The sequence below is a fragment of the Pholcus phalangioides genome, unplaced genomic scaffold (assembly GCF_987345545.1).
Source record: "Pholcus phalangioides strain wild (caught in Gottingen) unplaced genomic scaffold, Ppha-v1.0 ptg000015l_1, whole genome shotgun sequence".
Lineage (NCBI taxonomy): Eukaryota > Metazoa > Arthropoda > Arachnida > Araneae > Pholcidae > Pholcus > Pholcus phalangioides.
The window spans coordinates 19,029,566-19,057,520 of record NW_028301608.1 but is presented as its reverse complement, the minus strand read 5'-3'; the positions used below and the strand labels follow the sequence as shown (position 1 = coordinate 19,057,520).

The 27,955-nt window shown below is 38.8% G+C and overlaps 1 protein-coding gene across 1 annotated transcript; it reads left to right on the top strand.

Moving 5' to 3' along the window:
- Positions 1–21: 21 nt before the first annotated feature.
- LOC149075612 (monocarboxylate transporter 12-like) lies at positions 22–27,955 on the top strand. Its single transcript, XM_089243111.1, has 5 exons — positions 22–377; positions 4,939–5,082; positions 16,277–16,630; positions 20,662–21,339; positions 24,681–27,955. Exons 1-5 carry the CDS (start codon positions 146–148, stop codon positions 24,866–24,868), a joined length of 1,596 nt encoding a protein of 531 aa, XP_089099237.1. The 5' UTR covers positions 22–145; the 3' UTR covers positions 24,869–27,955.

Below are 27,955 nucleotides of genomic sequence, written 5' to 3'. Positions count from 1 at the left end.
AAAAATCAAGAGGGCGATTTTTTCCCCCCCTAAAACGAAATCTTTATTGATATCTCTACTGACATCAGTGAAAAAAACAAAATAAAAACCAATCTTTTGATCATAATATGCGATTTCCGCAGATGAATGAAAGAACGCGATCAAGATGGCCGCGGCAAAGTCGATCGCCAAGCCAAACAGTATCAGGTGGTGCAGCAACATATCCGTGGACTGGAGGTGGATCGTGGCCATATCGGCGTTTTGGATGAATTTCTGCATCCGCGGTGTGATGAGAACGACGGCCGTCGTATACGTTGCCCTATTGGATAATTTCCCAGTCAAAAGAGAAGAAGCCGCCTGGTTTATCGGAATTTTTGGATTCTGCATGTGCATAACTGGTTAGTTCAATTTTTTGTGGTTTTTTTTTTTTTTAATTTACGTCTGTCAATTCAGCGTATGCCCCCAGGGGCCGGGCGCTTAATGTTTTTGCTTATGTCTGTCAATATCTACACTTTTTAAGAACCTTACTCGTGGTAGAGCAAGAGATGCGCCGTAAAGGCGACTGTCGCGAGGCAGCGCCCTGGAGACTGCGCCAAGCAATTCCTCGCGAGGCGGATGAACTTCGAAGGCTGGGCCACGACTGGCCAAATGTCGCAGGGCAGCTGTGTGGTTTATGCGGCAGCTATGCGTTATTCGTATTCTTTTATATAATCGTTTTCGGACTTCAGGTTCCGGGAGATCCGGAGAGACACACACACTCACACTTCAGGCACAATTCAATCGGCAGTAAATAGTAAATTGTCAGTGAGGTGATAGACCAGAGTTGTGCTCGGCTTGAATGAATTCTGTCGATGCAATTCTAGCTGTCCGTGTGATTATACGTTCCGCTTTCAAAAAAACTGCCCGCATTTTGCTTCGGAATTATTTTCCCAATAAAATTATTTTTAATTTTTCAATTACGCCTGAAAATGTGATCCGCATTACAGCTCTTACAAGGGCTCGACAAATCGCAACAAAAATCTAGGCGACAGAATAGTTTTTTTTAGTCTCCAAAAAAATTTTTACTAGAAGAAAAAGGTTCAAAAAAATAATGCTTCGCGTTTGACTTCTTCAGGGCATAGTGAGCCTCTTTCGTGTTAGCAGATATGCTGCTATAAATTCCAAACGTTCTTTGCTGATCTCAGCCTGCAATTTAGTAACTACACAGAGAAAATTTTAGGCGCAAATACTAATTTCTTACTCACCATGCTCACCATGGCGACCCGGCGCCAGGGATTTGTCCAGCATTGAACTCTTATTGATCAGCCATCATTTCCATGACACCCCACAGCCTGCAGCAGAGCCCATAGGCTGAGGCCTTTAGCGGGCTTCCTCTATAGTGAATTTACAACATGAAAAAACAAAAAATGGAGAAAATCGTCCCCGGGGAGGGGGGGGGGGTTATGATCATTACTTTCACTTATCCTCTAAAGGGTAAATATAACGGGGCACCTTTATATTATGAAATTTATTTCCAAGTCGTGTGTTTCCGGTGCCCCAGAAGCCGGAAAATATGTTTTACTTGTCCGCTGCAGAAAAATTACTGGGTGGGAGGGGCATCCAAATGCACACTTTCCCTCTCGTGACAGAGTGCATTTTTCTTTCTACAATTAGGGTCCCAGGCCGTCTTTGTTCCATCAAGTTTTCTTAACATCTCCATCGTCAAAGTGTGGCTCAAAATCGTGTATGTCATTTAAGTTTATCTTAATTTGAACTATTGCGAATTAAAAATTGTTTTTTGTCTAACTAAAGCTTAAGCTACGGCCCCTTACAAACTTCGTCCGGGTACACCCCATGCACCCTCGCATAAGCACCCAGCCGGCCTCAAGAGAAGAGGGGACTCAGAAAAATGAATAGTTGAATTTTTCGAGAAGTTGCCATGTAGGCCCTCAGAAAAATCACTTGGCCCGGAGGCTCCATAATGCTCTTAATACGGCCTTGCGCAAATACAGGAATATGCGTGCACAATAGAAATAATGGAAAAATGTATTTCTCTTCCTCGGATTTTTCTCGGAGTTGGTGGAGGAGAGAGGAGCACTATATATCATCCTGGGCGGTCCTTATCAGATGCAGGGTCCAGTGCGAAGATAATTTCGGGGCTCCTTAGCCCCGATTTCATACATTTTGGGGGGGGGGAATCGGTATCCGAAGATTCATGCGTTATTACAAGATATACATGAATGCTAAAAAATATCTACTTACCAATGAAAATTCAGAATTAGTCAAAGAAAAATAATCTCAGAGTTGATGAAAATTCAGAATTAATGAGAAATAACTCCAGAATTGAAGGAAATTCAGACTTGATGAGAGAAATAATTCCAGGAATGATTGAAATTCGGAATTAATGAAAGAAATAATTCCTAAATTGGAGGAAATTCAGATTATTTAATAAGAGAAAAATTCCAGAATTAAGAGAGAGAGAGAGAGAGAGGAGATAATATATGAGATGAGAGAGGGGAAATCCCAGAATCAAATTAGTTGAAGCTCAAGCACCTTGTTTAATACAAAATAAAAGTAATATTGATGTATATGAATATTTTTTCACTTGGAGAAGCCCACTGTCTCACACCCCTGAAGGGATCTGCTATCATCTGCATGTAATGTGGCATTTGAAATAGGGTTTAGTTGTTTCCATTGCGCCAGTTAAATGATACGGAATCAATGACACATAAAGCCGCTGAAAAGGGTTAATAATTAAAATTATTCGATATACAGGATGTCCTGTAAGTGCTGATGCGGCCTTTATCTCATCAACCGTCCGTCGTCGAGGTATAGTTTCAGTTTAGAAAAAGCTCGAAAGGCGTTCAAAAATTACCTTGTACCAGTTTTGACAGAGAAAATACAGTGTCAAAAAATAAATAAAACATTTTTGTACTGTCTCCTTGCCCTCTAACTTCCAATAAGAAAGTTTTGCCTTCTCTCCCCTGAGGCAAAAAAAATTCCATATTTCTAAGTGCAATATTCGCTGAGCTATTTGAATTCAAAATCGAAGAAAAATTATGAAAGATAATTTATGCTGTCGTTTCCCAACTTTTCTCCGATTTTTGAATTCGAATATTGCAATTAAAAACACGGGATATCTCTTTCATTGGACTCGGAAAAGAAAGACGACAGGGAGACCGTATAAAAATGTAGTTTTTTATTTTTATTTTATGACACACTGTATTTTCACTCTCAAACCGTGCAGGGTAATTTTTGAACACATTTTGAGCATTTTTTTAAATTGAAACTATACTTCTACGATGGAGGGTTGATTAGATAAAGGCCGCAATAGCACTTACAGGACACACCCTGCACATTAGTTTTTATTTGTGTCTTAGTCGTCAGCGAAGTCTGCAAATTATTTCAGATGTTTATGTATTTTTTGCCGTTCCAGAAATTAGTCCAATTTATGTATTTTTGTTTTGTCGGTTTGTCGGTCTTTAATTATTCCCATTACTTATTTCCCGTCAGCACATATATCATTTCACCCATTTATTTATTTTATTGACGGTCTGCATAAATGATTTCTCTTATTCATGTGTATTTTTTGCCAGTCCTCACAAATCATTTCCCCCATTTGATTTAGTAACCACCGGTCTGCATATGATTTCTTCTACTAATGTATTTTCCCCGGTCCGTAAATTATTTTTGCTGTCTTAATACAAATACAAAGGGACAATAAACAAAATGTCCAACGAGGTGGCTGAAATAGCATGAGCCAGTCCGTAAACTATTTGTGTTTCTACGACTGTCTTTAAGTTAGTCTTATGCATTTTTTGCCCTTACGAAAAAAATTATTTCTTCTATTTCGATGTATTTTATATATCAATCCGAAAATCATTTCTTCTTATTTATTTATCGCCACATATTATTTCTCCCATTTGTGTGGTTTTTTTTTTCCAATCCGGAAAATTTTTCAACTATTTTTGCCAGATCGTAGCTGTAAAAAAGGTGAACAGATATTAAGCACGTTGCATGATGAGGTGAAAATTACGCGTTTTACTTAACTCTTTAACAGGTATTCACGTATATATCTTGCCGCTTTGAAAGCCTCTTATTTTAGCATTGACAAGCCCACACATATTTTATTAAGTTGATTTCTCAAAGGAACACTTTTCCCTGTTTCCCTCACTTTGTACTTTCTGAAAATCGTGAGAAAGCCTATAAGAGAAAGATACAGCATGGGAAGGTGTGTGTAACCCGACACTAAAAGGGTTAAAACAGTGGTTTTTAATCGGAGATAAACGGACCTCTTGGGGATATTTGGAAAGACTTCAGGGGTTCCATGAGCTGGGATGAGTAAACAACTCACTGTTTTTACACATTACTTTATACCATACATACATGCTCAACCCATGGGCAATGTGCCAGATGTGTTCCTTAAAGTCATCTGATGTGACCCACAACCTCAAACCTAATATTGTAAACATGAACCAAGCGGCATATTTCCAGATCACTTAAATGATACACGATGCAATTAAACATCACTTAAGTGGCCCGCGGCACAGTTACACATCGCTCAAGTGGCCCGCAGCACATTTTTCTGATCACTCAAGTGACCCTCGGCACATTTACAGATCACTTAAAACCTACGGTGCTGCTCTAAATCACTTAAATAAATGGCCCGCGACAGGTTTTCAAATCGATGAAATGGTTCGCACTCTCCTACAAATTGAACATCCTTGCTTTATACAGAATATTATTTTGTAAAGGGGTCCGTCGCTTTCCTTTCATCAGCACAGGTTCCATGGATTCAATCTTGTTAGCACGCGGGGTCCTTGGAACACAAAAAGTTAAGAACCCTTGGTATACAAAGAGCTTAATCTACTTTTCATTGATTATTACGGAAAATGATTTCCTTCAGTGGTGAATTCCCGCTATAACAATACCATTGATTTGATCGATTGCCTAAAAATTTACGTTACGCATATTTCACAGGTGTACTGAGCGGTTACCTTAACCAGTACTATAGCGCCAGGAGTATCATGATGGTAGGAGCTCTGACGGCTTCCGTAGCTGTATGTTTATCCAGTTGTGCCACCTCCATCGATCACGTGACGGTACTCTACGGTGCCTGCCAAGGTAAGCGGAACATAATTTACTGACAGCTTCATGTTTTTGGATAGCCAATTCCAGTATAAGCATTATTATTCTTCGTTAACCACAATGAATTTTGTGTGTTTTGTAAATTAAGGCTAATGCTCACTCGCTTAGTACAGAATTTTTCGGAAACATAAATATTGTCTAAGGGGTCATTCAAGTATTACGTCAGCATCGTGGGGGGGGGGGGTTCGGATTTGCTGACTTTTGATGACAAGGGGGGGGGGGTTTGAAGGTTGCTTACGTTATCAACCACCCTTTTTGAAGATATTAAATATTCTAAGCTGCTGACGAAATTTTGCTGACGAGGGGGGGAGGGTTCAGTGTTTTGCTGACTTTTGCTGACAAGGCGGGGGGGGGGCCAAAAATGCCTAAAAATCTGCTTACGTAATACTTGTATGGGCCCCTAATACTCTTTAAAAACCCCTCCCTCCTCCTGAAAATTTAAAAATATCAAGTTCTCTTACTGAACAGTGAAATTCAAATATGAATATTTAAATACCTTTTTAACATGGTCAAAAAGTCTCAAAAAATATTATGCTGTAGTAAAAATGTCTTTGAAAATATCATTTCACCATTGATTTATTTGAAAATTTGGTACACATATTTTGATTGTATGGGCCGCGGGTTTCCAACTTTGATAACTCAACTTATTTATGGTAACTTAGGCCCCTTTCACACGGAGCGGATGCGGATGCGGACGCGGATGCGGACGCGGGTCCGCATACCCTTTCAAACGAGCACTAAAGATGCGGACAAATCGCCCGCATCTTTAGTTCGAAATTCGTGAATAGAAACTGTTTTTTCGCAATTTTTGTAATTATTTTTCTCCTTCACCCCTGATTCAGTGCCCATAGGCAGCCTAGAGGCATTCTTTGGTGGTTTTTATCATTGAGCCTAAAGATGCCTCCATTCCGATCCTCACAAGTAGTCGATGGGAGAAAATATCTTAAAATATTTTCAAAAAATTTTGAAAAAAAATCTGTCTTTTCGGAAAAATATGAAAGAAAATTCCAAAAACACATCCAATGTTCGAAAAATCCAATCCAAAAATATCCAAAACATTCGATGTTCCAAAAAAAAAAAAAAAAATTCAGCAAATATCAAAGAATTTGCAAGTATAAAAAAAAAGGAGGGGTTGGGACTTTCAAAATGTCTGTGCTTAGAAATATTCGCATCACAATTCTGTCTTAGGCCGGGATTACACTATAAAAGTTTTGTAAAAGCTCTTTGATAAAACGTGAAAAATTCAACCATTAAAATCACCGGTTGCATTTGCTTGAATGCAACCGATGCGCCTATTGGTTGAATTTTTCAACTTCAAAAATTTTATAATAATTATTTTAAAAAAGCAACCAATAAATTTATCGGTTGCACTTGCAATTTATTAGTTGCTTTTTTCAAGTTTTATAAAATAACTTTCATAAACCTTTTAGAGTGAAATCCCATCCTTAGATTAGTCACTTCTGAAATATAAAATTTCATTTTTTTAAGTTTATAGACTAAATATTGAGTAAAATAAACTTGTAGGTATCGAGGAAACCACCAAAAATATTCAAGTTCAAGGGTCTTCAAACGTCTTAATCCGGCCCTGAGTGAACACCGTACGTGGATAACGTTGTTTAATAAAAGTTGTTGTTTTTAAAGTTTAAAAAAATTAACAGATTAAAAATTTTAAAAAATTAAAAGATTAAAAATTTAAAAAAATTAAAAGATTAAAAATTTAAAAAAATTTAAAAAATTTAAAATAATATTTCAAATATTTATATTTTTTAAATAATTTTAAAAATTTAAAAAGAAAAAATTAAAATTTTTAAATTAAATTTAAAAGTTATTAAAGTATTTAGTCAATTAAATATTCGTAATGAACAGAACGGCTTATAATTTTGGTCCCGTCAGTGGCCGTTGTTGGCAGGTTTTATTGTATAAAATTGTGAAATATGGACAAAAGGCAGTTAAAGTTGCTATATCTCCATCTCAGAAGGAAACGAAGGGGTACACGTATGTAGGTACATTATATTAATGAGCAGGGACCATCATATGGTGTTTTTAAGGGTATTTATGGCAAATAATTAAAAAAATTCCGTGAAAAATCACCTTCAAAAAGTATCCAAAGATGCGGACGAATTCGCTCCGCATCCGCATCGTCTGGATAGCTCCGAATAAACCTATTGTCAAAACTTCTATGTGCGGATGCGGAGCCCGCACTTAGGTTTTGACACATGCGGACGACGTCCGGACCCACATGAACATTTCCTAGGTGCGGAGATTTTTCGGCTCGTCTGAAAGGCGCAGTATATTCCAATTGTTAAAACTTCTTCCGGACCCGCATCCGCATCCGCGTCCGCATCCGCATCCGCTCCGTGTGAAAGGGCCCTTAACTTCAACGCTTTCTCACCCATATTGAGTTTGTGAATAGTATCGTTTCTCTCTCTCTCTCACTTTCACTCACTCACTCACTCACACACGCACGCACACACACTGGAACTCCTCCAGTCAGTGCCGTCTTAACGCATGGGCCCACCCGGGCACGGCCCGGGGGCCTCAACAGTGAAGGGGCCTCACGAAAATGAGATCTACAGTTAAACTTTTCTAGAATTTATCTGGTAGGGCCTCAGAAAAACCACTTGGCCCGGGGGCCCATGATGCTTTTAAGACGGCCCTGCCTCCGATCATCTATGAAATATAAAAAATGCTACACATCAGTGCCTGCTTGAAAAAATCCCGCTTAGCTGAATACAAACTTTTATTTTTATGATACCAAGGATCCTTTTTCTTTCAAGATAGGGAGGGGGGGGGGACCTGCACAAATCGACTGTTTCTCTGTGCACAGGATTTGGATATCTGAGTGCAATTACAAAATTACATGCTACCTTTATACAACAAGGGAATTTTTTTTCGCGCAGTAAAAACTCTATGTACACAGAAATATTCTCAAACTCTAAACTTTTGTATTTTGTGAATTTAGTCTGCATGAAAAGAAAGTTCCTTTCTTAATTACTTTTGTCCATAACCAATAAACGGATAAAAATAAAATTTTATCAGCAAAAATATGCCTCCTAGAGAATGTTGAAAACAACTAAGGCAACCGTACAGTTTTATATTACATGCAAAAAACATAATTGAACTGGAACACCTAGTGTCACCTATCAAGTCAAAAACACAACTGTTATCACAGAACGTTTTCGATTGAAATCGGTGACCAGTTTTCAAATACTGTGCCACGTGAACAAAAAATATGTTACGACATTAATAAATATTTTTTGAGCAATAATATAAACTAAATTGTCGAGTTTGCTGTAGAAGTTTAAATAAATAAGTACTTGAGAAAAATACTTGAGAATATTCCTGAGTATTACACTGTTCCAGCGCAATTTGCTTTCGCAAGACATATCTCACAAGGATAAAATTGAATATCACGAAAAAATGCGGGTAGTAAAAATGATTAAATGTATTTACAATTTCCCCCCTCCCCTTCAAAAAGGAATCTCATCAGGGCCAAGGTGAGTACGCTCACCGCATAATTATAATTATATGAGTATTAATATATATACAAATACAAATACAAATACAACGCCACAACAGGCAAATTGCCCAACGAGGTGGCTGACTTAAGAACATCATGGATCTCCGAGCCCCTACCTACTACTGCTAGTACACCACACATGAAACCCCCCCCCCCTTCCGCGGAACCCCCCAACGAATCGGTACATGCGGGAATGTGCGTGTACGTGTAGTGCAACCTGACGTAAAGTTTGTTTCTGTGTAATGCTTGTTATGTGTAGTGCTGTCATCTGCCCCCAGTTTTTACTAACTATGAGTGAAGTGTTATGGTTGAATGATTTACCGTTGTAGGACTGTTGCTCTCTGTGGCGAGACTTTTTAACGGGGAGATCGGCTCGCATTTGCGCCTTGAAGTTGGGAACCACAGAAAACCAACTTCAGCCGACCACCACTGTGGGGTTCGAACCCGGATTCTCGCATCACGAGTCCGGCACTATAACCACTCGACCACCACAGCGGCCTGTAGCGGCCATAGATGTACCGACATGCAGCATCACCTTGTTTTCAAGAGCAATGTGCAATATTTTTGTATACTTCATACAATGTTCATAGACCTGGCAGCGCAGGCCTGGGCATATGAAGAAAATTTTTTGGTCTTTTGAGACGTGCTTTATCTCTGCTGCCATATGAGGAAATCTCCATGAGATGTGGAATTTCAGAGTTGCTAAGTTTATCGTATAGTTTTTTCGTTGGGAAAGGGACGTGATGAGCACCGAGATGCTCGCGAATAAAATTGGTTGGAAGAATTTTATTCAAACATAAAATATGCCCTCTAGCTTTTTTTTTCCTAACCAGAATAGGGGCACATTGTCTTTTATTTTCCATCTGCACAGACCTGTGTGTGGTTTTTTTTTTTTTTTAGCACAGAATTTCGATATCTGTGCATACTTACATGCTTGTATGAAATGGAAGTACAAAAAAATAAAAGATGGATTTTTACTAATATTATCTTACATCACACAAACATCAACTGTTAAACTTTTACTGCGAACTCGGCAATTTAGTTTATATTATTGCTCAAAAAATATTTATTAACATCATACCATATTTTTTATTCATGCGGCACAGCATTTGAAAACTGGTCACCAATTTCAATCGAATTGTGTGATAACAGTTGTGTTTCTTATTTGACAGGGGATACTAAGCGTTCCAGATCAAAGATGTTTTTTTTTTTTTGCATGTATATACTTTTTGCCTTAGTTATTTTCAATATTTTCTAGAAGGTATATATTTGCTGATAAAATGTAATTTTTACCCGTTCATTGGTTATGGACAAAAGTAACTAAGAAAGTCACCTTTTGTTTTAGACGTAGAATAAGTTTACAAAATATAAATGTTTTGAGGTTGAGAATGATTAAGAATGCTTCTGTGTACATAGTTTTTGTTGCGCAGAAAAAAAAGTTTCCCTTATTGTATATAAGGAAGCATGTAATTATGCACAGATATCGAAATTCTGTGCTAAAAAAACAGGTCTGTGCAGATGGAAAATAAAAGACAATGTGCCCCTATTCTGGTTAGGAAAAAAAAGCTAGAGGGAATATTTCATGTTTGAATAAAATTCTTCCAACCAATTTTATTCGCGAGCATCTCGGTGCTCATCACGCCCCTTTTCCATCCTGGAGCAAGGCATCTTTAGACTTAGATATTTGGTGGGGTCTCCTCTACATTGAATTTGTAGTACAAAAAAATTAATGAGATTTGTCCCGAGCCCCCGAGCTGTACCCTGTCAGTCCCACCCCTTGTTGGGACATGCGAGGACCTCAGTTGAATAGGGGCTTCCACGAAAAGGTCTAGCACAATGACAATAAATATGTATATTAAGAGATGGTGACGAAGCACTCTTTGTCATTTTCCTCCGGAGCTATGATGCTGTTGAGACGACAGTAGAAACATTCAAAAATTTGTTTGAGTGCCATAGAATAGCCTCATTATCATCAAGGGTTTTTTGGTTTTTTTTTTATAAATAATGTGGTCTTCACGTATTCCCAAGGGATCAGCATGATCCGTCCAGGGAATTTGTAAGTGTTAGTAGACATCCATTCCCGAACCGGGATACAAACCCAGACCTGCACAGTGAGAAGCTAGTTCCCTAACCACTCGACTGCCAGGCGGCAGTTCCGCGACGAACTTTACGTTGGAACCCCTGGTATAGGCTATGCTTAGCATCACAATAATTTACATATCTGCAGTATCTATTTTTCGATTGCATAGACCAGGGATTGACAACCTCAGGCCCGCGGGCCAGATGCGGCCCACCAAGGTGTTCCATCCGAGCTACGAAAGATGTTCCAGTGTGAGAAGTATCAATATACGCAATACGATAAATACCTAGGCTGACCATTTTCATTCAACTGCATTGATGTCATGCTATTTTATCATGAGCGCAAAATGTTGATGTAATATCAAGACAAATATATTTTATTCCTCAATGTTTGAAAATTAAAAAAAAAACTCAACAATTATGATGATATAGCACAGTCTATAGAAGTGAATAGAAAATTTTTAAATGTTTCTTGTGAAGACTGGAGATTTTCTGCCTAGGATAGCATTGAAATTTTAGACCGTGTACCGACTTCCATGAAAATCTCGATCTCGGTTCCAACGACACAATTTCACGGTCCCTTGAATGTCGTTATAATCAGGTTTAACTGCATAATAGAAATTGAATTAAAAGTGAAATTGCATTAAAATAAATTCAGAGGAACGACTTGGTACGAGATTTCACTCTCAATTTCGAGCGATGGCTCTCCCTGAAACCGATAGAAACTACTAATATCCATTGTATTCAGGTTTCAAACTTTTTCACCATCAACTAAAGGCCACACACTAAGAAGACAAAGGCTGCCTCAATGTTAATTGTAACCCACACGGCCCTGGATGTCGCAATATTTCAATCAAGAGGTTTAAAATTTCAGAATTATATATTCCCGATGTGTGTGTATATATATATACACGTATAACATACGAAGCAATTTATTTCAAATGAGATTTCTTCCGATTCCAGTTATTTTATGCTTCTTTAATGGTTAAGCGAATCATGGCCACCGAATAGATATTTCGAAACGCGCAATTTAATATGGCATGTTTGGAAAGGTACACTGACCTAGCTTGGAAATCTGACAGCCTGCTGTCATTGATCTGAATTTTCTATGCTATGGAGAGTTTTATTTTCTTCCTTCCGGACCCGTAATTTAAACGTAGGCGGACATGTCCATCTAGTATTGCTTACTTTATAGATCGAGATGATCGTAAAAAGCATGCTTAATACTCACAAACGCTGTTATTATTTAGCCTTCCATTATTTTATTATTTATTTATTTATTTTATTTCGTCTGTTTCGTGGCAGTAGGCCAACATGCCTTGCCGATTTCTGTCTAGAATCGTAATTCTTTCGAGCTGCTATAGCATATTGTAGTACATTTGCCTTTTTTTTTCTACGAGCTGTTGTTTTCTCTATCATTTTTGAATAGATAATGTCAGGTTTTAAGATGAAATTTATAAGTGGGGAGTGGTACAATTCCTCTCTTGGTCTGTTTGGCGTATTAAGTTCGAAGAGCCTGTAAATCTGAATATTTATGTCCATTAGGAGAAAATACGCTAAACCCACGCTGATTTTTAATTTAGGGAATTTTCGTGTACTATATCCATAATAACACTAACAGAATTTATACCGCTTCCCCCCATAAATAATTTTTATAGTTTTTTTTGTTTTTGTCCGTGACATGATATGTACTTGAGTATACACCTTGATAAACGTGCATATAGTTTATATATCTGGTTCACAGTCTTCGATAAAAGTATTCGGTCGAATAAATTACTATAAATGTCGTCAGAAAGTTTCAAAGTGCGTATTTCAGACCAGTGTTCTTTAACTGCTGGTCCGCAAAATATTTCGCCCAATCTATGCATAGCCGCTACATTTAAAATCTCCAATTCCACATGTAATAGACAATAAAGTAATCTGTGTCTCTAATTTTATTATTCTTTGTTTTTTTACCGTCAGCCGATCTGCAAAGAGTATTCCTCAAATTATTTTTTAATCCGCATATCATTTTTTCTGTCTATTTATTTTTTACTGGATATATAAATTGAAAAAAAAATGATTGCTTTGCTTTATAACCATAAAGTGCATTTAACAAATTTCTTCCACTGGTACATGAGTAATTGTCGCGCTGTCTGCCCATGTTTTCTGAAATATCTATTCATGCTTATCTGCACATATTCATGTTTTTCACGCCTTTTCTATACATATTTTGGTTTTTTTTTGTAAACTTCTTTCCCGTTTTTTAGTGTGCGTTTTTTTTTTCAATTTTTTATTTATTTTTTAAACGGAATAAATAGGGAGGATGCAGAGAGACATTGTGCGGGGTATCATGAGTGGTGGGGTCGACGGCTGGCCGAGCAAAGGGACACGACTAAGTTTTTCGAGCCTTTCCCAGATCTTTGATCACCTGCTTATAACGTTATCTGTTCGTTGAGACAGAGCGGCGGGTCATGTTCTGGTTAGGAGGAGGAGGTCCGCAAATTAACTCTTTCATTTCCGCCGGTCCGCGAAAATTTTTGAACTATTTCCGATGTTCGCAGACGCAAAAGAATTATTGCCGAAGATGGAACAATGAGTAAAGTCTGTCTAGACGTTTTACGTCGTTTGCGGCCCTCGAACACATAATTTCATGGTTCATTGGTTTCCCCCGATTAAGCAAAATTCACTGTGACGTCGTTTTGGGCCATCTCTCACACACACACAGATAGAGTAAAAATAGCATCATAGGAGGCAACACGGGTGATTGTAAAAAGTGACGTCGGAACTGGAGTACCCAAGGCACCTTAGAGCAATGGTTCTGAACTTGGGGCCATATGACCCCCCCCCCCCCTTCCTTGTGGTCCTGAGATATTCTAAGGGAGCCACGAGTGAACATCAGATGGAAAGGAAGCTACAAGTGGTGAAGGGGAGGTTGAAGTAAGAGATGTGAACAAATAAAGCTTTTCAGTGGAATATGGGGGGGGGGGGAATGTGACTTTCAGAATCCAGCAGAGCTGTGCGCCAGGGTGAATCTTGAGCATGACCCGAGGCCTCATATCCACATAGGAAGTGGTTGTCCTACACGATGTACACGATGAGATCTGGTACAATAGTTTGCAAGAAGCACCAAATTCTTCACCAGAGATTTGTTGGAGCTCAGTGAAGTTATTGGTGTTTGAATGGTAGAACTTGTTTTACACAGTTTCTCAATGAAGCGTGAACACTTGTTTGCACTTCTCCGAAAACAGACTGATTTTAATTTCTTCTCTTTTAATTTTTGCGCATATATTCAAAAGAAATTTCAAATTTTTTGAAGTCATTTAACGCTATTGGCATCCAAGCACTCTTTTGCATTTTTTTCCTAACCACTTACTGCAAGCATTTTGGAGCTCTTCAAATGATATACTATTCAAAATGTCATTTAGCCCATGGACCGCTGCTTTTGCTCTGAAAGTCTCTCTCTGGATTTGGCAAAAAAAAAAGGTTACAAGTTTTTAGAGACCTACAACGTGATACTGCACTTACATAACAACAGCTTACAAAGGCTTATCAACTCTAAATTAACAGCAGAACACCTAGTAGTGATCAACGCCTGACTAATTTTTTCAATTAGTTCATACTCATTATTCATAACCCAGTGTGCTTTACATTAACCGAATGCCTTTGTACGACCTGGTTGTTGAAATTTTTCGTCTATCTTTCTTAGATTCCAAGATATAGCATAAAAAAGTTGCTACATTTCCCACCAGGTGGCGTTCTAACCTTTCTTATCATTTGGCGCGTACTCGCATTGCTATACAACTATGCCACTTCCATGATTCTATCTGTCATATTTCAGTATTTCAGGAGCTATTCGAGATTATGTGAAATTTCCAATGTTCTTCATTCCTCAAATATTTAATCCTTTTTTGCTCCCGGGCATCCCAAAAATGATCCTTAGAGATAGAAAATGATTGTAAGAGGTTGCGCATGTCACTGTATACGAGATCTTCAAGCGGTCATAACTTTTGAATGGATGAAGATAGAGTGATGGAAAAAGTGTCTTGGTGTACTGAATTGGACATGTGCTCTACGATAGTAATAACCAAAATGCCACCTGGTGAGAAATTCTCGAACTTTTTTACATTTTCTTGACTAATGAACGGGCTTTGAACGAAATTATAGCTTAAATTTGTGAAATTCCGATTAATGAGATGTAATATATAAGGATTACTCAGAATGTGTACACCGACTGTCAAAATTTTTAACATTTAATACCATCTATTACTACTTTCGATCATCGATGTCTCGGAAAATTTTCTTTAAATTTTACAGGCCGAATTGCCTTCGATATAAAATTGAGAGTTGCAAATTAAAACAATTTGCATTTTTTGACTGCAAAATAACATAAAATCTTTGATTTTCACGTTTCTTCAAATTATGATTTTAAAGAGGTACGACTGTTACAGCCGAATTGAAGCTCTGATGGTTTTCTTTTCCATATGTAACTTTAACTCCGAAATGCTTTGTAAAATTTTATTACTTTCGGCCACTCTCTACAGCTCTTCTCGTACAAGAGCAAGATATTTCAGCCTAGGCAGATGGTAGAGATACCTTCGAGCTCCTCTTCACTGTTCTTTCCCTCATCCTCTTCGAGACGCTTTATTGATAACAGTAATTGATTCTTTTTCTTTACCTCAAGATTCTTTTCTCCCTCGTTACGTTTCACGAGTAAAAAGAATATAAATATTATTGAATACACATGAAAAGGGGGTAGCTGAGGAAGCAACGAAGAAAACCTGATCTTCTCATCTTTTTTTTACCCTTCATTTGTTGAATATTCAATGAAGATACAGAATAGGTTTCAGAGATTTAGCACTGGTACTTCACTTTTTAATTTGGAATAAGAAGCCTTATTTAAAGGGGTTGAAATATTTACAAATGCAGGTGAGTAGTGTTACAAGATATAATTCAGTGGACCTTTAGTGCATCGGATTCGTTTAAGTGTTTTCAAAATTAGCGCTCCCGGAAAAAGTGCTCCGTGATGTAAAAAGTTTGGGAATCACCGACTTAAAGGACTGTGTAAGTTTTGAGTTCACAATATAGTGAATATGAACTTTAGGGGGCTTCCACCCTTTTCTCCAGTGGGCTGCATCTTTAGGAAAGTTCTTGGTGGAACTGAAAGTCTCTGCCTCGAAGCTGGGCTGGAATAAGTCCAGTGGCATAGTTCTGGCGTTCATTCATTGGTGGAGCTGGAAGACTTGCCGAGAGACATCTTACTATATTATTTATGTATTTTGTAAGAGTTAGACTACCCTAAAGAAGTCAAATATGACAATAAAGTCATTTACTGGGGGCACGGGGGGACGTCAAGTTCTCGAACTTTTGAATCATACCTCGTATATTGAAAAAAGGTTCTGAATGCAGATTGAATAATCTGCTACCTCTTGCAACCAACCACAACATTTCCTGTGATGCCCCCTTTTAGCTCATCTAGTTATTGAATATAAACCTTTTCAAGAAATTTATTCTGTTTACTACAGACTTACTCCTGTATGGAAATAACTATGCATATAAAATTATAACGGAAATATCTTTCGTCTTTTCCAGGTGCTGGCATTGGAGTGGTCGTCCCACTAACTCATGTGATTCTCAATCAGCACTTCACAAGCAATCGGGCTTTAGCAATGGGCATAGCATATTCAGGTTCGTCCATAGGTTCTTTCCTGTTTCCTCCGTTGGCCCACTGGCTATTGGGTGAATTCGGTATATCGGGGATGTTCATGATTCTCGGCGGCATTATGCTCAACTCATTGCCTGCGATAGGTCTCATGAAGTCACCTCCGAAATTGGCAGTGCAAAGTGATGAGACTACAATATCATCATCACAGAAACACGGTGAGAAAAGAACGGACATCGAGGTGGACTTGGAAGCTGACAAAGTGGCGGCCAAAGCATCACAGCGTAAGTTTGAAGTCAAGCAGATTGAAACATAGTACCTTATATTAATAGTGATTAGTTTTGGGTTATCAATGATGTATTTATGTACTCTAGTCCTGGATCAAATATTCATTCGGAAGTCGAGGAGTGACCGTCAGAGGGTCAAGCACATACCCACCCCCAATAATATCTTTTATTCGTCGATTGAGAATCTTAATCTGTTTTATTGAGTGCTTAATTATCATTCAATATTAAATGTAGACTTCAAAACTGTAATTGCGAGGGTCGCTCTTAAAGTAACACTACTGTGGAAATGAAAGGCAATGCGTAGCGTTTATAACACAAGAATGTTACATATGCACCCTGCTGATAGATTTTCTCCTCGCACTTCATGCGCATACGCAATGACGGTAAGAACAAAGACCGTGAAAAAAGCGGATGGTCTAAACGTTTCCAATAACATAAGTGGAGGAACTGGACAAAAATTTAATGTACTAGAAGTTGCGCAGCACTACAATGTTACTAAGAAGCTTGTGAGGTATCCACATCACCTTACAAAGGCAAGATGGGTAAAAGCCTTCGATGGACTACCTCAGTGGTGAAGATATTGGTGCTTCAACGGCACAACTTTTTTTAATACTCAATATGAGGTTTGTTCAAAAAGTATCCGACCATAATTTTTCGTGCTTAAAACAATAAAGCCAGTGGGTGTGATTTAGGCAATCCTGGTGCACATGCTTGATTTTTCCTGCCTGCAGAAGTTGCCATTCGCTGGCAGACCGCCGATGAATGAGGTATGTTTCATCACGAGTACGCACCGCACGGCACAACCATCAGCAAGGAGTACTACCAAGAGGTTCTGCGTTGCAATTGACAGCTCCATCGCGATTAATGCAGTAGCGTAGTTAAAATTTTTCTTGCACTTCGTCAAAAGTAAAAATTCGATGCGGTTCTCATTTACACTTCCTCCCTCATCAGCAGTCTGCCAGCGACTCTGCTGGCAAGAAAAAATTTAAGCATGCGCACTAGGATTGCCCATATACGTGCACCAAACCACGTTCTCCTAGCTTCATTGGTTCACACTCGGAAAATTATGGTCGAATACTTTTTGAACCAACCATAAATGTTCGAATGAAGCACAGGGAAAATACTAGATAGATTTATTCACATAAAACACTTGCTGGTGCTTCTTCTAACACAAACTACCCTTAATTTCTTCTCTTTTAATATTTTATGCATGCATTAAGATAAATTTCGAATTTTTTCAAAGCATTTCACACTTCTGCTTTACCGCACACCAACTCCGGTCGTATCCCCATACGGCAATTTCTTACCGGTGGCGTTGGGTAGTAAATGAAGGCGCTATCTATACATCGTTGATCGTCTCTAACTTGGTAGATGAAGAGCTTGTTTACTATGTTCGTCCCCCGGATCGAAACCGTGGACCCTGACGCCTTCACGGCGGGTTGACGAGCATCTTACTACTACTACTTCTACATAACCGTATATGCATCTCGTACACATTCTCTGTGGGATTTCTGACGAATTAGTACATTCCGGAATGTGTGTTATGAGTGTATGTGTGGCCCTAACGTATTTATGTTGTCAGAATTGTGCTTCTTTCTGGTGCTAAGAGGGTTGCATCTGCCTTTCCATCTGCCACTTATATTTTGAAGCAAAGATAGTAAATGTTTGAATTTTCCTGTTATGTCAGTATCGTGTTGCAGATCTGACTGCTCTCCTCAGAGAGAGTTTTTTAAATAAGAGATCGACTCGCATTCGTGCCTTGAAATTGGAAACCGCAGAAAACTTCAGCCGACCACCACTGTGCGTCAACGGGACTTTTACATTAAATACCAATTAGTGATCGTGCCTGGCTTAGGTACACTAATTTTTTCAATGTCATCATATACAATACTCATAATCAAATATGTTTTTCTTCAACTAAATGCCTTTGCACGACGTGGTTGCTGAAATTTTGAGTCTATATTGCTTAGGCATGAAGATAACGCAAAAAGTTCCTAAATTTTTCACCAGGTGGCGTTTTAACTATTCTTATCACTTGGTCCGTACACGTATTGCGCTATACCACTACGTTACTTTCATGATTCTATCTGTCATATTTCAAGAGTTAAAGATTATGTGAAATTTCCAATGTGTGTGTGTGTTCTTTGTTCCTCAAATATTTATACTTTTTGCTCCCGGGCATCCTAAAATGATCCTTAGAGATAGAGAATGATTGTAAGAATTTACATGCACATATCAATGTATACGAGATCTTCGAGTGGTCATAACTTTTGAATGAATGAATGAAGATAGAGCGATGGAAGAAGCGTTAGATAAACAAAATCGGAAATGCGATACACGATAACAATAACCAAAATGCCACCTGGTGAAAAATTCTTGAAATTTTTACTTTATCTTGACAAGTCAACGGGCTTCGAACAAAATTAAAGCCTAAATTTGTGAAATTCTATGCAATGAGGTGATAATAGGTCTATATAAAGATTTGTCACAGAATGTGTATGCTGGCTATCAAATTTTTTAACACTCAACACTATTTACTACTACTACTATTCAACATAGATGTCTCAAAAAGTTTTCTTCAAATGTTGAATGGGTGAATTTCTTCAGAATGTGTGTGTGTGTGTGAGTGAGTGAGTGAGTGAGTGAGTGAGAGTTGCAAATATAAACAATTTGAATTTTTTGACTGTAAATAGCATCAAATCTTTGATTTCCACGTTTCTTGAAATTATAATTTCAAAATTGTAAGACTATTACAACTGATTTGAAGCTGATAACTTTCCATATGTAACTTTAATTATGAAATGCTTTGTGGTATTTTATTACTTTTGGACACTCTCTAAACCTCTTCCCGTACAAGAGCGAGATATCTCAGGATAGAGTAGATCGTAGCAATACATTCGCGAGCTCCTTTTCTGTTCTTTCCCCTCATCGAAACTTGATTGGTAACCTCCTCCTCCTCCTGACCAGATCATGGCCTGCCGCATTGTCACAATTAAGAGATTTTACCAGGTGGTTGAAGGAGACCTGGAACATGCTGCAAGCTGTGCATGTATGTGTTGTGAACCTGACGTGAAGTCTGTTTCTGTGTAATGATTGCTGTATGTAGTGCTGCCATCTGCCGTCAATTTTTCTAACTATGAGTGAAGTGTAATGGTTGAATAATTGCATCGTTGTAGGCTTGTTGTGCTCTCTGTGGTGAGACTTTTCAACGCGGAGATCAGCTTTTATTGGTAACCCTATAAATAACGGATTTTCTTTCCTTCACCCCTAGCATTCTTTTCTCTCTCGATACTGTTTGACGAGTAAAAAAATTATTATATACTGTAACAGGAAAAACGTGGTCACTGGACCTATCCCGTTTGCCAGGATCTCTCCAGCCCAGGCTCTGTCAACATGGACATATAAGGAACCCTGGTTCTGGACAGCTCAACTGGATTCTGAAAGTATATAGCCACATTTACTCCCCCATCATATTTCACTTGAAACACCTATCGAACCCGGAACAAGTAGTAACTTTCAAACTCATGTTCAAGCCGAAACATCACAAACTTATATAATGGAGTCCAAAATCGATTGGGAGAACCATTGTGCAACACAACTTCACACACACAAACAATAAATTCTTGTCGAGCACCACAATTTCTTCTTTGAAAACGTCGTGACCAAACTACGAGTAGATCGCTCGATTTTTCTCTGTCTGTTCTTGTTGCATGTAGTGAGAAAGAGAGTATTGTTGCGTGATACACTGAAATGCCGAAAGTCATGGGACACCTCTTAATATTGCTGCACTTCGCCGGGTAAAAGAAGGTTCCACACGATATTGAAGAGGTATCCCATGACTTCAGTGCTGAAGTGACAAAAGTCATGGGATACCTCTTGATATCGTGTGAGACCCTCCTTTTACCCGGTGAAGTGCAGCAATATTAGAGGTATACCATGACTTTTGGCACTTCAGCGTATTTCTACAGCCTTTTCGCCAGTATTTAAAAAAATACCCTCGTTATATTGGATTTCCTTCTGTTTTCCAGATAGAGATGCGAACGATTCCAAGAAGAAGAAGTTTTTCGAGGATTCACAAAAGGATTTACCACCTCCAACAGATCCGGAAGCCACGACAAAATGCCGTCATGTGAGCAAAAGATCATTTGCCAGCGAAACAAATCCGGTGACCTTACCCGAGGCTCCTTCGAAATGCGGTATCTTTTACAGGTACCTGAAAAGAATAAGATCCAGCTTGGATGTGACGTTCGACGTCCTGTCGAATCCTCACTTCATTGGGATATCAACGGCGTACGCGATCTACTTCTCTGTGGCTGCGATCTACCTCACGGTGGTTTTGGACTTCGCACTCGATAATGGAATACCAAAAAAACGTGCGGTCTACGTTATCTCGGTGTTTTCGGTCGGAGATTTGATCGGAAGGCTAGGCTTTGGATGGATAGCTGACCTTAAGGTCATCAGAAGGCGTGTCATGGTATCTATCTATCTGATTGCGATGGGTGGACTCGTGATATGCATCCCCTGGTGCTACAGTTACTGCCTCCTCACCACTATTACGTTATTTCTGGGATTACTGAATGGAAGCGTGTTGGTGAATTTCTCTCCGATGTTGACCGAAAGCATGGGATTGATGAAGCTTCCTATCGCACTCGGATTCTCGTCCTTCATTAATGGTGCCACGGCGTTCTTCAGACCCATCGTCATAGGTACGTGTAATTCATATTGTAATGAATAACTTCTCTACTACTGTGTACGTACAGTGATGGAAGAAATGATAGGGCCAGGTGTGAAAAATAGTGATTAAAAAGAAAAGGAACGGTCAGAATTTTTCGACAATATTTTGAGAGATGACGAACAAAATGAGAAATCAGATCTTGGAAACGCATTCGAAAATTCACCATGCTTTTTCAGTAAAAAGAAAATTCCCTCATCATTACTATGCAAATAGAAAAACCGATAAGGCCACTCCCATTAACTCGCGTCACCTACCTTACCTATATACCTTTTGGGCTAGGCACCATTTTGAAAAATCGAGAATTCAATACAATTTTTAAAGTTATTTATGTGGAGGAAAAGAAATTTCCGCATTTATACAGTAAAATTGGTAATTTTAACACTGATTTCTATGGGGATCATCCTTTGCCTGACCCTCAAAGTGATGCTGATGATGATTCTGACGTCTATTCAAAGAGCCTTATGACTGGGATTGAAAAAGTGACAAACCATTATAAAGGCATATATACGTATGAAACGCATTGCTAGGGAACCACGGTAAGTAACGATCCGAAAGTGATTGTTGAGGCCCAAAAACCATTGTTGTCCTACGGTTTTTTGCCCATTTTGGGCATTTACCCAGCTCTGACGAACTTTTAAAATAGCCTATCGTTCAAGTCGGGTCCCATTTGGTAAAAAATTTGGGCAAAATTTGGCGACGATAGGTCTAAAATTGTAGATTTGTATAGAGAACACACACACAGAAAATCAATTATATATATATATATATATATATACACTCATGTCCATAAATTGAGGATAATGCCAGCTCCGGCAAATAAAGGTTCAGAAACAAAACAAACGTTACTTACTCATAAAGCCCATTTATTAAACAAAAGATAAAGAACAAAAACGATGGTGTATGTATGATACCATTCATAGAAACTACGATTTTTGCTCCCTGAAGCAATAGTAAAAAATATCTCCTTTACAAAAACTTACTATTACATGGTTGGTATGATGGTTAATACATTGTATGTCTCCCATGCGATGAAATACAGTCCTTACAACGCCTAGGCATGCTGAGTATCAAATTATCGATCTGATCTTGGGGAAGATCACTCCACTCAGCAAGCAATGCTCTCCGAAGTTCCGGTACACATGTAGGAGGTGGTTGACGGGCTGCAACTCGTCGGCCAAGCATGTCCCACACATGCTCTATCGGATTCAAGTCAGGTGAGAATGCTGGCCATTCCATACGGGTTATATCCTCAGATTCAAGGCATTCGTTTACGATGTTTGCTCGGTGAGGACGGGCGTTGTCATCCATAAACACAAATTCTGCGCCCATGACAACCCTAAACAAACGTACATGTTGTTCCAGAATGATGTCCCGATAAATTTAGGCTTTCATGGTTCCGGTTTGAACATGCAGATCTGTTCTGGAACCCAGTATAATTCCACCCCAAACGAGCAATGCTGCACCACCGTAACGGTGTCGTTCAATGATGTTGTCTTATTGGTAACGGGTACCTGGCGTCATGGAGCCCACATCCTGAAGCAGGGCCCCTAGGCTGGGATCTTTTACGGGCCCCCTTTATGATGAATTTATAGCGTGAAAAAACAAAAAAATTATTAAAATCCTCCCGGGCCCCAGAGCTGGAGCCTTGTCAGCCCACCCTTTGTGGGGGCCATGCCTGGCGTTCTCCATATGAAAGTCCGACGTGAATCAGACTGCAAGCTAAACCTGGACTCGTCGGAAAACATGACACAAGCCCACTGTAACGATGTCCACATTGCATGTTCTCTACTCCAGGCTAATCGCTGCCGACAGTGAGTTGCCGTGAGCGGAACACATCTGACAGGCCTGCGAGCATATAGACCAATATCTCCCAAACGTCTGTACACGGTTTGCCTTGAAACTGTGGTACCCGTGGCTGCAGATAGCTGACGAGACAGGTCGGATGCTGTGCTCCGTCTGCTTCTTTTGGCAGTTACTGCCAAATACCGGTCTTCATTCGGCGTTGTAACTCGGGGGCGACCTGTACTGTAACGTCTACTGACATTTCCGTTATCTTGGAATCGTTGCCAAAGCCTAGAGATGACACTTTGGGCAATTCCAAGTTCCTCGGATACTTCTATCTGAGTACGCCCACATTCCAGACGGCCGATAATTCTACCACGTAAAAAATCATCCACATGCGTCCTCTGTATCATAACTATTCGCTTATGGTACTGAGCGCCTCACAAGAACTCTTGTGAGCAATTTCACTTCTTTGCCACCATTGCTTATATACCTCCCTCTTACACTCTCGTCATTGTGACGTACTATCGGCATCATCTGGTGGCTTCCTGAAATTTGCATATCATTCTTGCAGATGTGTGTGATAATTCTACAGGTGAAATTTTTACTTTAGATTTCGATTTCCGTGTGATTATGAATTATCCTTAATTTATGGACATGAGTGTAGATTGCGTGTCGCATAAGCTTATTTTGCAAGGATGTGACGTCACTCTCCACTACCATAAGAAGGTTTTTAACAACTGGCTGTGCGAAGATGATTTTCCTTTGGAAAGGGAGCATTCAACTGCCTTTGCAGGGAACCGAACCCACGAGCTCCAAGGAAAGATTGAGAGATTCTTTGCCTTTGTAGTCTAGAGGTCTAGGGCGTTGGTTCGATTTCCCGCAAAGACAGTTGAATTTCCTCTCTTTCTAAAAAAACATTCATCTTCGCAGCAGTTGTTAAAAACTTTCGTAAGCTAATTTCGTCTGGAACAATCTCAATAATGCACTTTATGCATACGTACAACTGCTATATAAGCTAATTTCAAGACTTGCTTATAACGCACACTTCTCAAATCACGAAGTGGGGTACGTTATGAGCAAATTCGACTATCTTTGAAACCAGAACTCAAAGTGCGTACCATGCAGGTAGCTCGCCCAAGCTTGTACCAGTCTTAAGACTTTTCAGTGTTCGTCTTAATGTGCTGTGGTCATGTACAGTTATCTAAAAAAGATTTATCGAGAGTTATCAGATGAATTCTTAAGGACATACAAACCAGCACCTGCCTTTAAGGAACATGAAACACCCATCCATAACAAACTTGTCTATTTTATTTAATTCTTAATTTTATAGTTTTTTTTTTTGGCATCCCATATGGCAAGGGCTCGGCTGACCATATATGACCAATATATTTTCTCCCAATTTTTATGTCCCGAATTTTTTCATAAAAACTTGTTGCATTTGTTTTCTTTTCATTTCGTTTTTTAAATTTGTGATTTTTACTAAATTCATGAAAATTTTTGTACAGATTGAATATCTTTTTCTTTCAGGTTATTTCCGGGACAGAAACCAAAGTTATGACATCATGTTCATAGTCCTCGGGGTGATTCAAATCCTTGTCGCGATGCAATTGATTTTCAAAGAACTAAAACATGCTATTCTCCATATGACCCGTTTATCGTGTTGGCACAAATTCAGTAACCGCATCAGGACAAATGCTCAGCGTACTGGCGGGTGACTGACTGTCTATCTCACGCGTCACTGTAAATAACATTTAAAAATAATAATAATGGCCACCTGAATCAAATCGTTCCCGAAACTCAAACGCACAAAATATTCAAGACAGATTTCCAGACTGAAAATTACAGCGACAAAACCCTCTCTTCAGCGCCTTTAATCTGCATTTCAAGATGAAGCTAGATATTGCAGGCTTGGTCAAATGCTGAGGTGGATTTACTGATTTTCCCGCCAGTGGGCTACACTAATTTTTCCGCCCTTCTCTCATTTTAGCCTGATTTTCTTAACCCCCTCCCCCTCTCCTTTTTACGAATTCACATTCACATCCCTGTGCTGTAACCCGCTTGCCCCCCCCCCCGACATTCCCGTGGTCACTCTTTTGGTCACTCCCATGCTCATACACTCTCTGTGGCTGGTGAATTGTTGGTCTGCCTCTCCCATTCTTGCGCACTCTTTTGGTCACTCATATGTTTGGGTGCTCTTTTGGTCGCTCACTGACCTGATCCCCTTTTGCTCCGTAGATGTTCGGTCATTAACATGTTTGCCCGTGCACTATGTCACTCTCTTGGTCGATCACTGACCTGGTGTCCTGACTCTCTAGCTCATTCTTATGGTATTCCCATGCTTACATGTCATGAGAGCGTTTCCTCATAAGTATTTTTAATTCCTTTAATGAATCATAGACTCAACCACTTCTTTTTTCTTAGCTCTCTCTTGCCGATTCAGGTCTGTCTCAATTTCTTTTTTTAGCTAAAAAGCCCTCTGATATCCTCATCAGTGGTTCCGAAACTTTTTACGTCATACAGCAATTTCTTAGGAGAAAATTTCATCACGGAGCACCAATACTGGAAGCACTCAAATGATCTTGATACAATAAAATGTCGGAGAATTAGAGATAGACAACAATATGCATATCTTGTAGCACTACCAACCTGTGAACACGTCCCCCCCCCCCTTCCCATACTGTAATAAATTTCAAAGATATATTGTTGGAGTATCAGCGATAAATTTCTCAAACTGGTGCCTTTATTTTCCATTTAGGAAATCAAGAGAAAAAAGATGAAAAGAGAAGGTTTTCCGTTGCTTCCCCAGCCATCCTTTTCCAAGAAATGTAATACTATGTGCACATATTTTTTTTATGCTCGTCAAACCGTAGCGAGGGAGAAAATAATGCTAAGGTAAAGAAAAGAAAATCAATTCCCGTTTATAGTTTTATCAATGAAGCGTCTGGAAGAGGGAAAGAATAGAGGGAAAGCTCGAATGTATTTCTACCATTTACTCCAGGCTGAGATATCTCGCTCTTTACGAAAAAATATTTAGAGAGCGTCCAAAAGGAATAAATTTTCTTTAATAACTCAAGTTATATATGGGAAAATTATCAGCTTTATATATATATAATTCATTTGAAATAGTCTTACCTCTATAAAATTATAATTTGAAAAACGTAAAAATCAAAGATTTTATGTGATTTAGAGCCAAAAAATTAAAATTTAGCCAATTTGCAACATTGAGTTTTATACTAAAAGAAATTCATCCCGTAACATTTGAAGAAAATTTTCGAGACATCGATGGTTTAAAATAGTATTATCAGTTGATGGTATTAAATGTTAAAATTTTTGACAGTCGGTGTAGACATTCTGAGTAAGATATATATTATTATCTCATTAAATATATAATTTCACAAATTTAGCTGTAATTTTGTTCAAAGCCCGTTGATTTTCAGGAGAAGGTAAAAAAAAATTTCAAGAGTTTTCTCCCAAATGGCATTTTGGTTGTTACCATCGTGTAGTGAATGTCCGATTTAATATACCTAGACACTTTTTCCATCACTCTATCTTCATCCATTCAAAAGTTATGACCACCTGAAGATCTCGTATACAGTGAAGTGCATGCAGCTTCTTACAATCATTTTTTAGTTCTGAGAATCATTTTGGGATATCCGGGAGCAAAAAGATAAATATATTTGAGAGAAATAAAGAACACTAGAAATTTCACATAATCTTGAATAATTCTTGAAATATCGCAGATAGAATCATGAAAGCAGCATAGCAGTATAGCAATATGAGCACGCGCCAAATGATAAGAAAGGTTAGAATGCCACCTGGTGGAAAACTTAGGAAATTTTTGCGTTATCTTTGAAATCTAAGCAAGATAGACAAAAAATTTCAACGTAGAAAGGTGTTTAGTTAATGAAAAGCATACTTAGTTATGAATTATGTTTAGGAAGACATTAAAAAAATAAGTGTGCCAATATAATTCAGATGCAATCACTACTCGGTATTTTGCTGCTTATTCATAAGTCATGAAGCCTTTGTAAGTTGTTGTTATGGAAGTGTAGTGTTATGTTGTACGTCTCTGCATGCTCAATGCGAAAAAAGGGGTTCGTGAATCCCCTACCAAAAAAGTCTTAAAAAGCTGAAATGATCCCACACCAGGCAAGCTTAGCAGGTCTATTTTATTTTATTTTTTTGTCATTGTGACGAAAGTAGGATATTCAATATCTTCCCTATGAATATTTTTTTACTTTTTTCTGCCAAAGCAAGAGGTGCCTTAATGGCAAGGGATTCGGAGACGCAGAAGCTGCTGAATTTCATGATAACTTTTAGAAATTGAAGATTCAAGAATCATGACTGGCAAGCAGGGCCGCTACTATATTCTTTGCCAGTCGGGACAAGCAAAAACATTTTGGCGCCCCGTGTAATAAAAAAGGAGCAGTTAAAGGGTGAATTCATCAACCCTCCTCCCGGTCCAGCGCCCGGAGCACCAGACTCACCTGCTCCCCCTCTTGCGACCCTGCTAGAAATTCATATTAAGAATTTTGCTTTCATGATTTCATACAGAAGATCAGGCCTAGTGTTGCCCGACAAGAGAGGGAGCGAGTACAATCGCCTATTTTTTTTTTCTAGTATACACACACGATAAAACACCCGAGACCGTCATCTCCAATCATATGAGCACACCACATAGCTGCTGAGCTGGTTGCATTTCAAGAGAAAGCGTGCTTCAAAATGAGTGTGGCTTGTAAAAAAAATCTTATTCATGTATTTGTGTCTTTTATTTTGTACCAATAAAGAAAGTATATTTCATG

What these genes read in the sequence shown, in the direction of transcription:
- LOC149075612 (XM_089243111.1), top strand. Translation starts at nt 146, where the DNA reads ATGGCCGCGGCAAAGTCGATCGCCAAGCCAAACAGTATCAGGTGGTGC. An exon ending in ACTCTACGGTGCCTGCCAAG is followed by an intron (nt 5,083 to 16,276) that starts GTAAGCGGAACA and finishes CGTCTTTTCCAG; the next exon opens with GTGCTGGCATTGGAGTGGTC. An exon ending in GGCGGCCAAAGCATCACAGC is followed by an intron (nt 16,631 to 20,661) that starts GTAAGTTTGAAG and finishes TCTGTTTTCCAG; the next exon opens with ATAGAGATGCGAACGATTCC.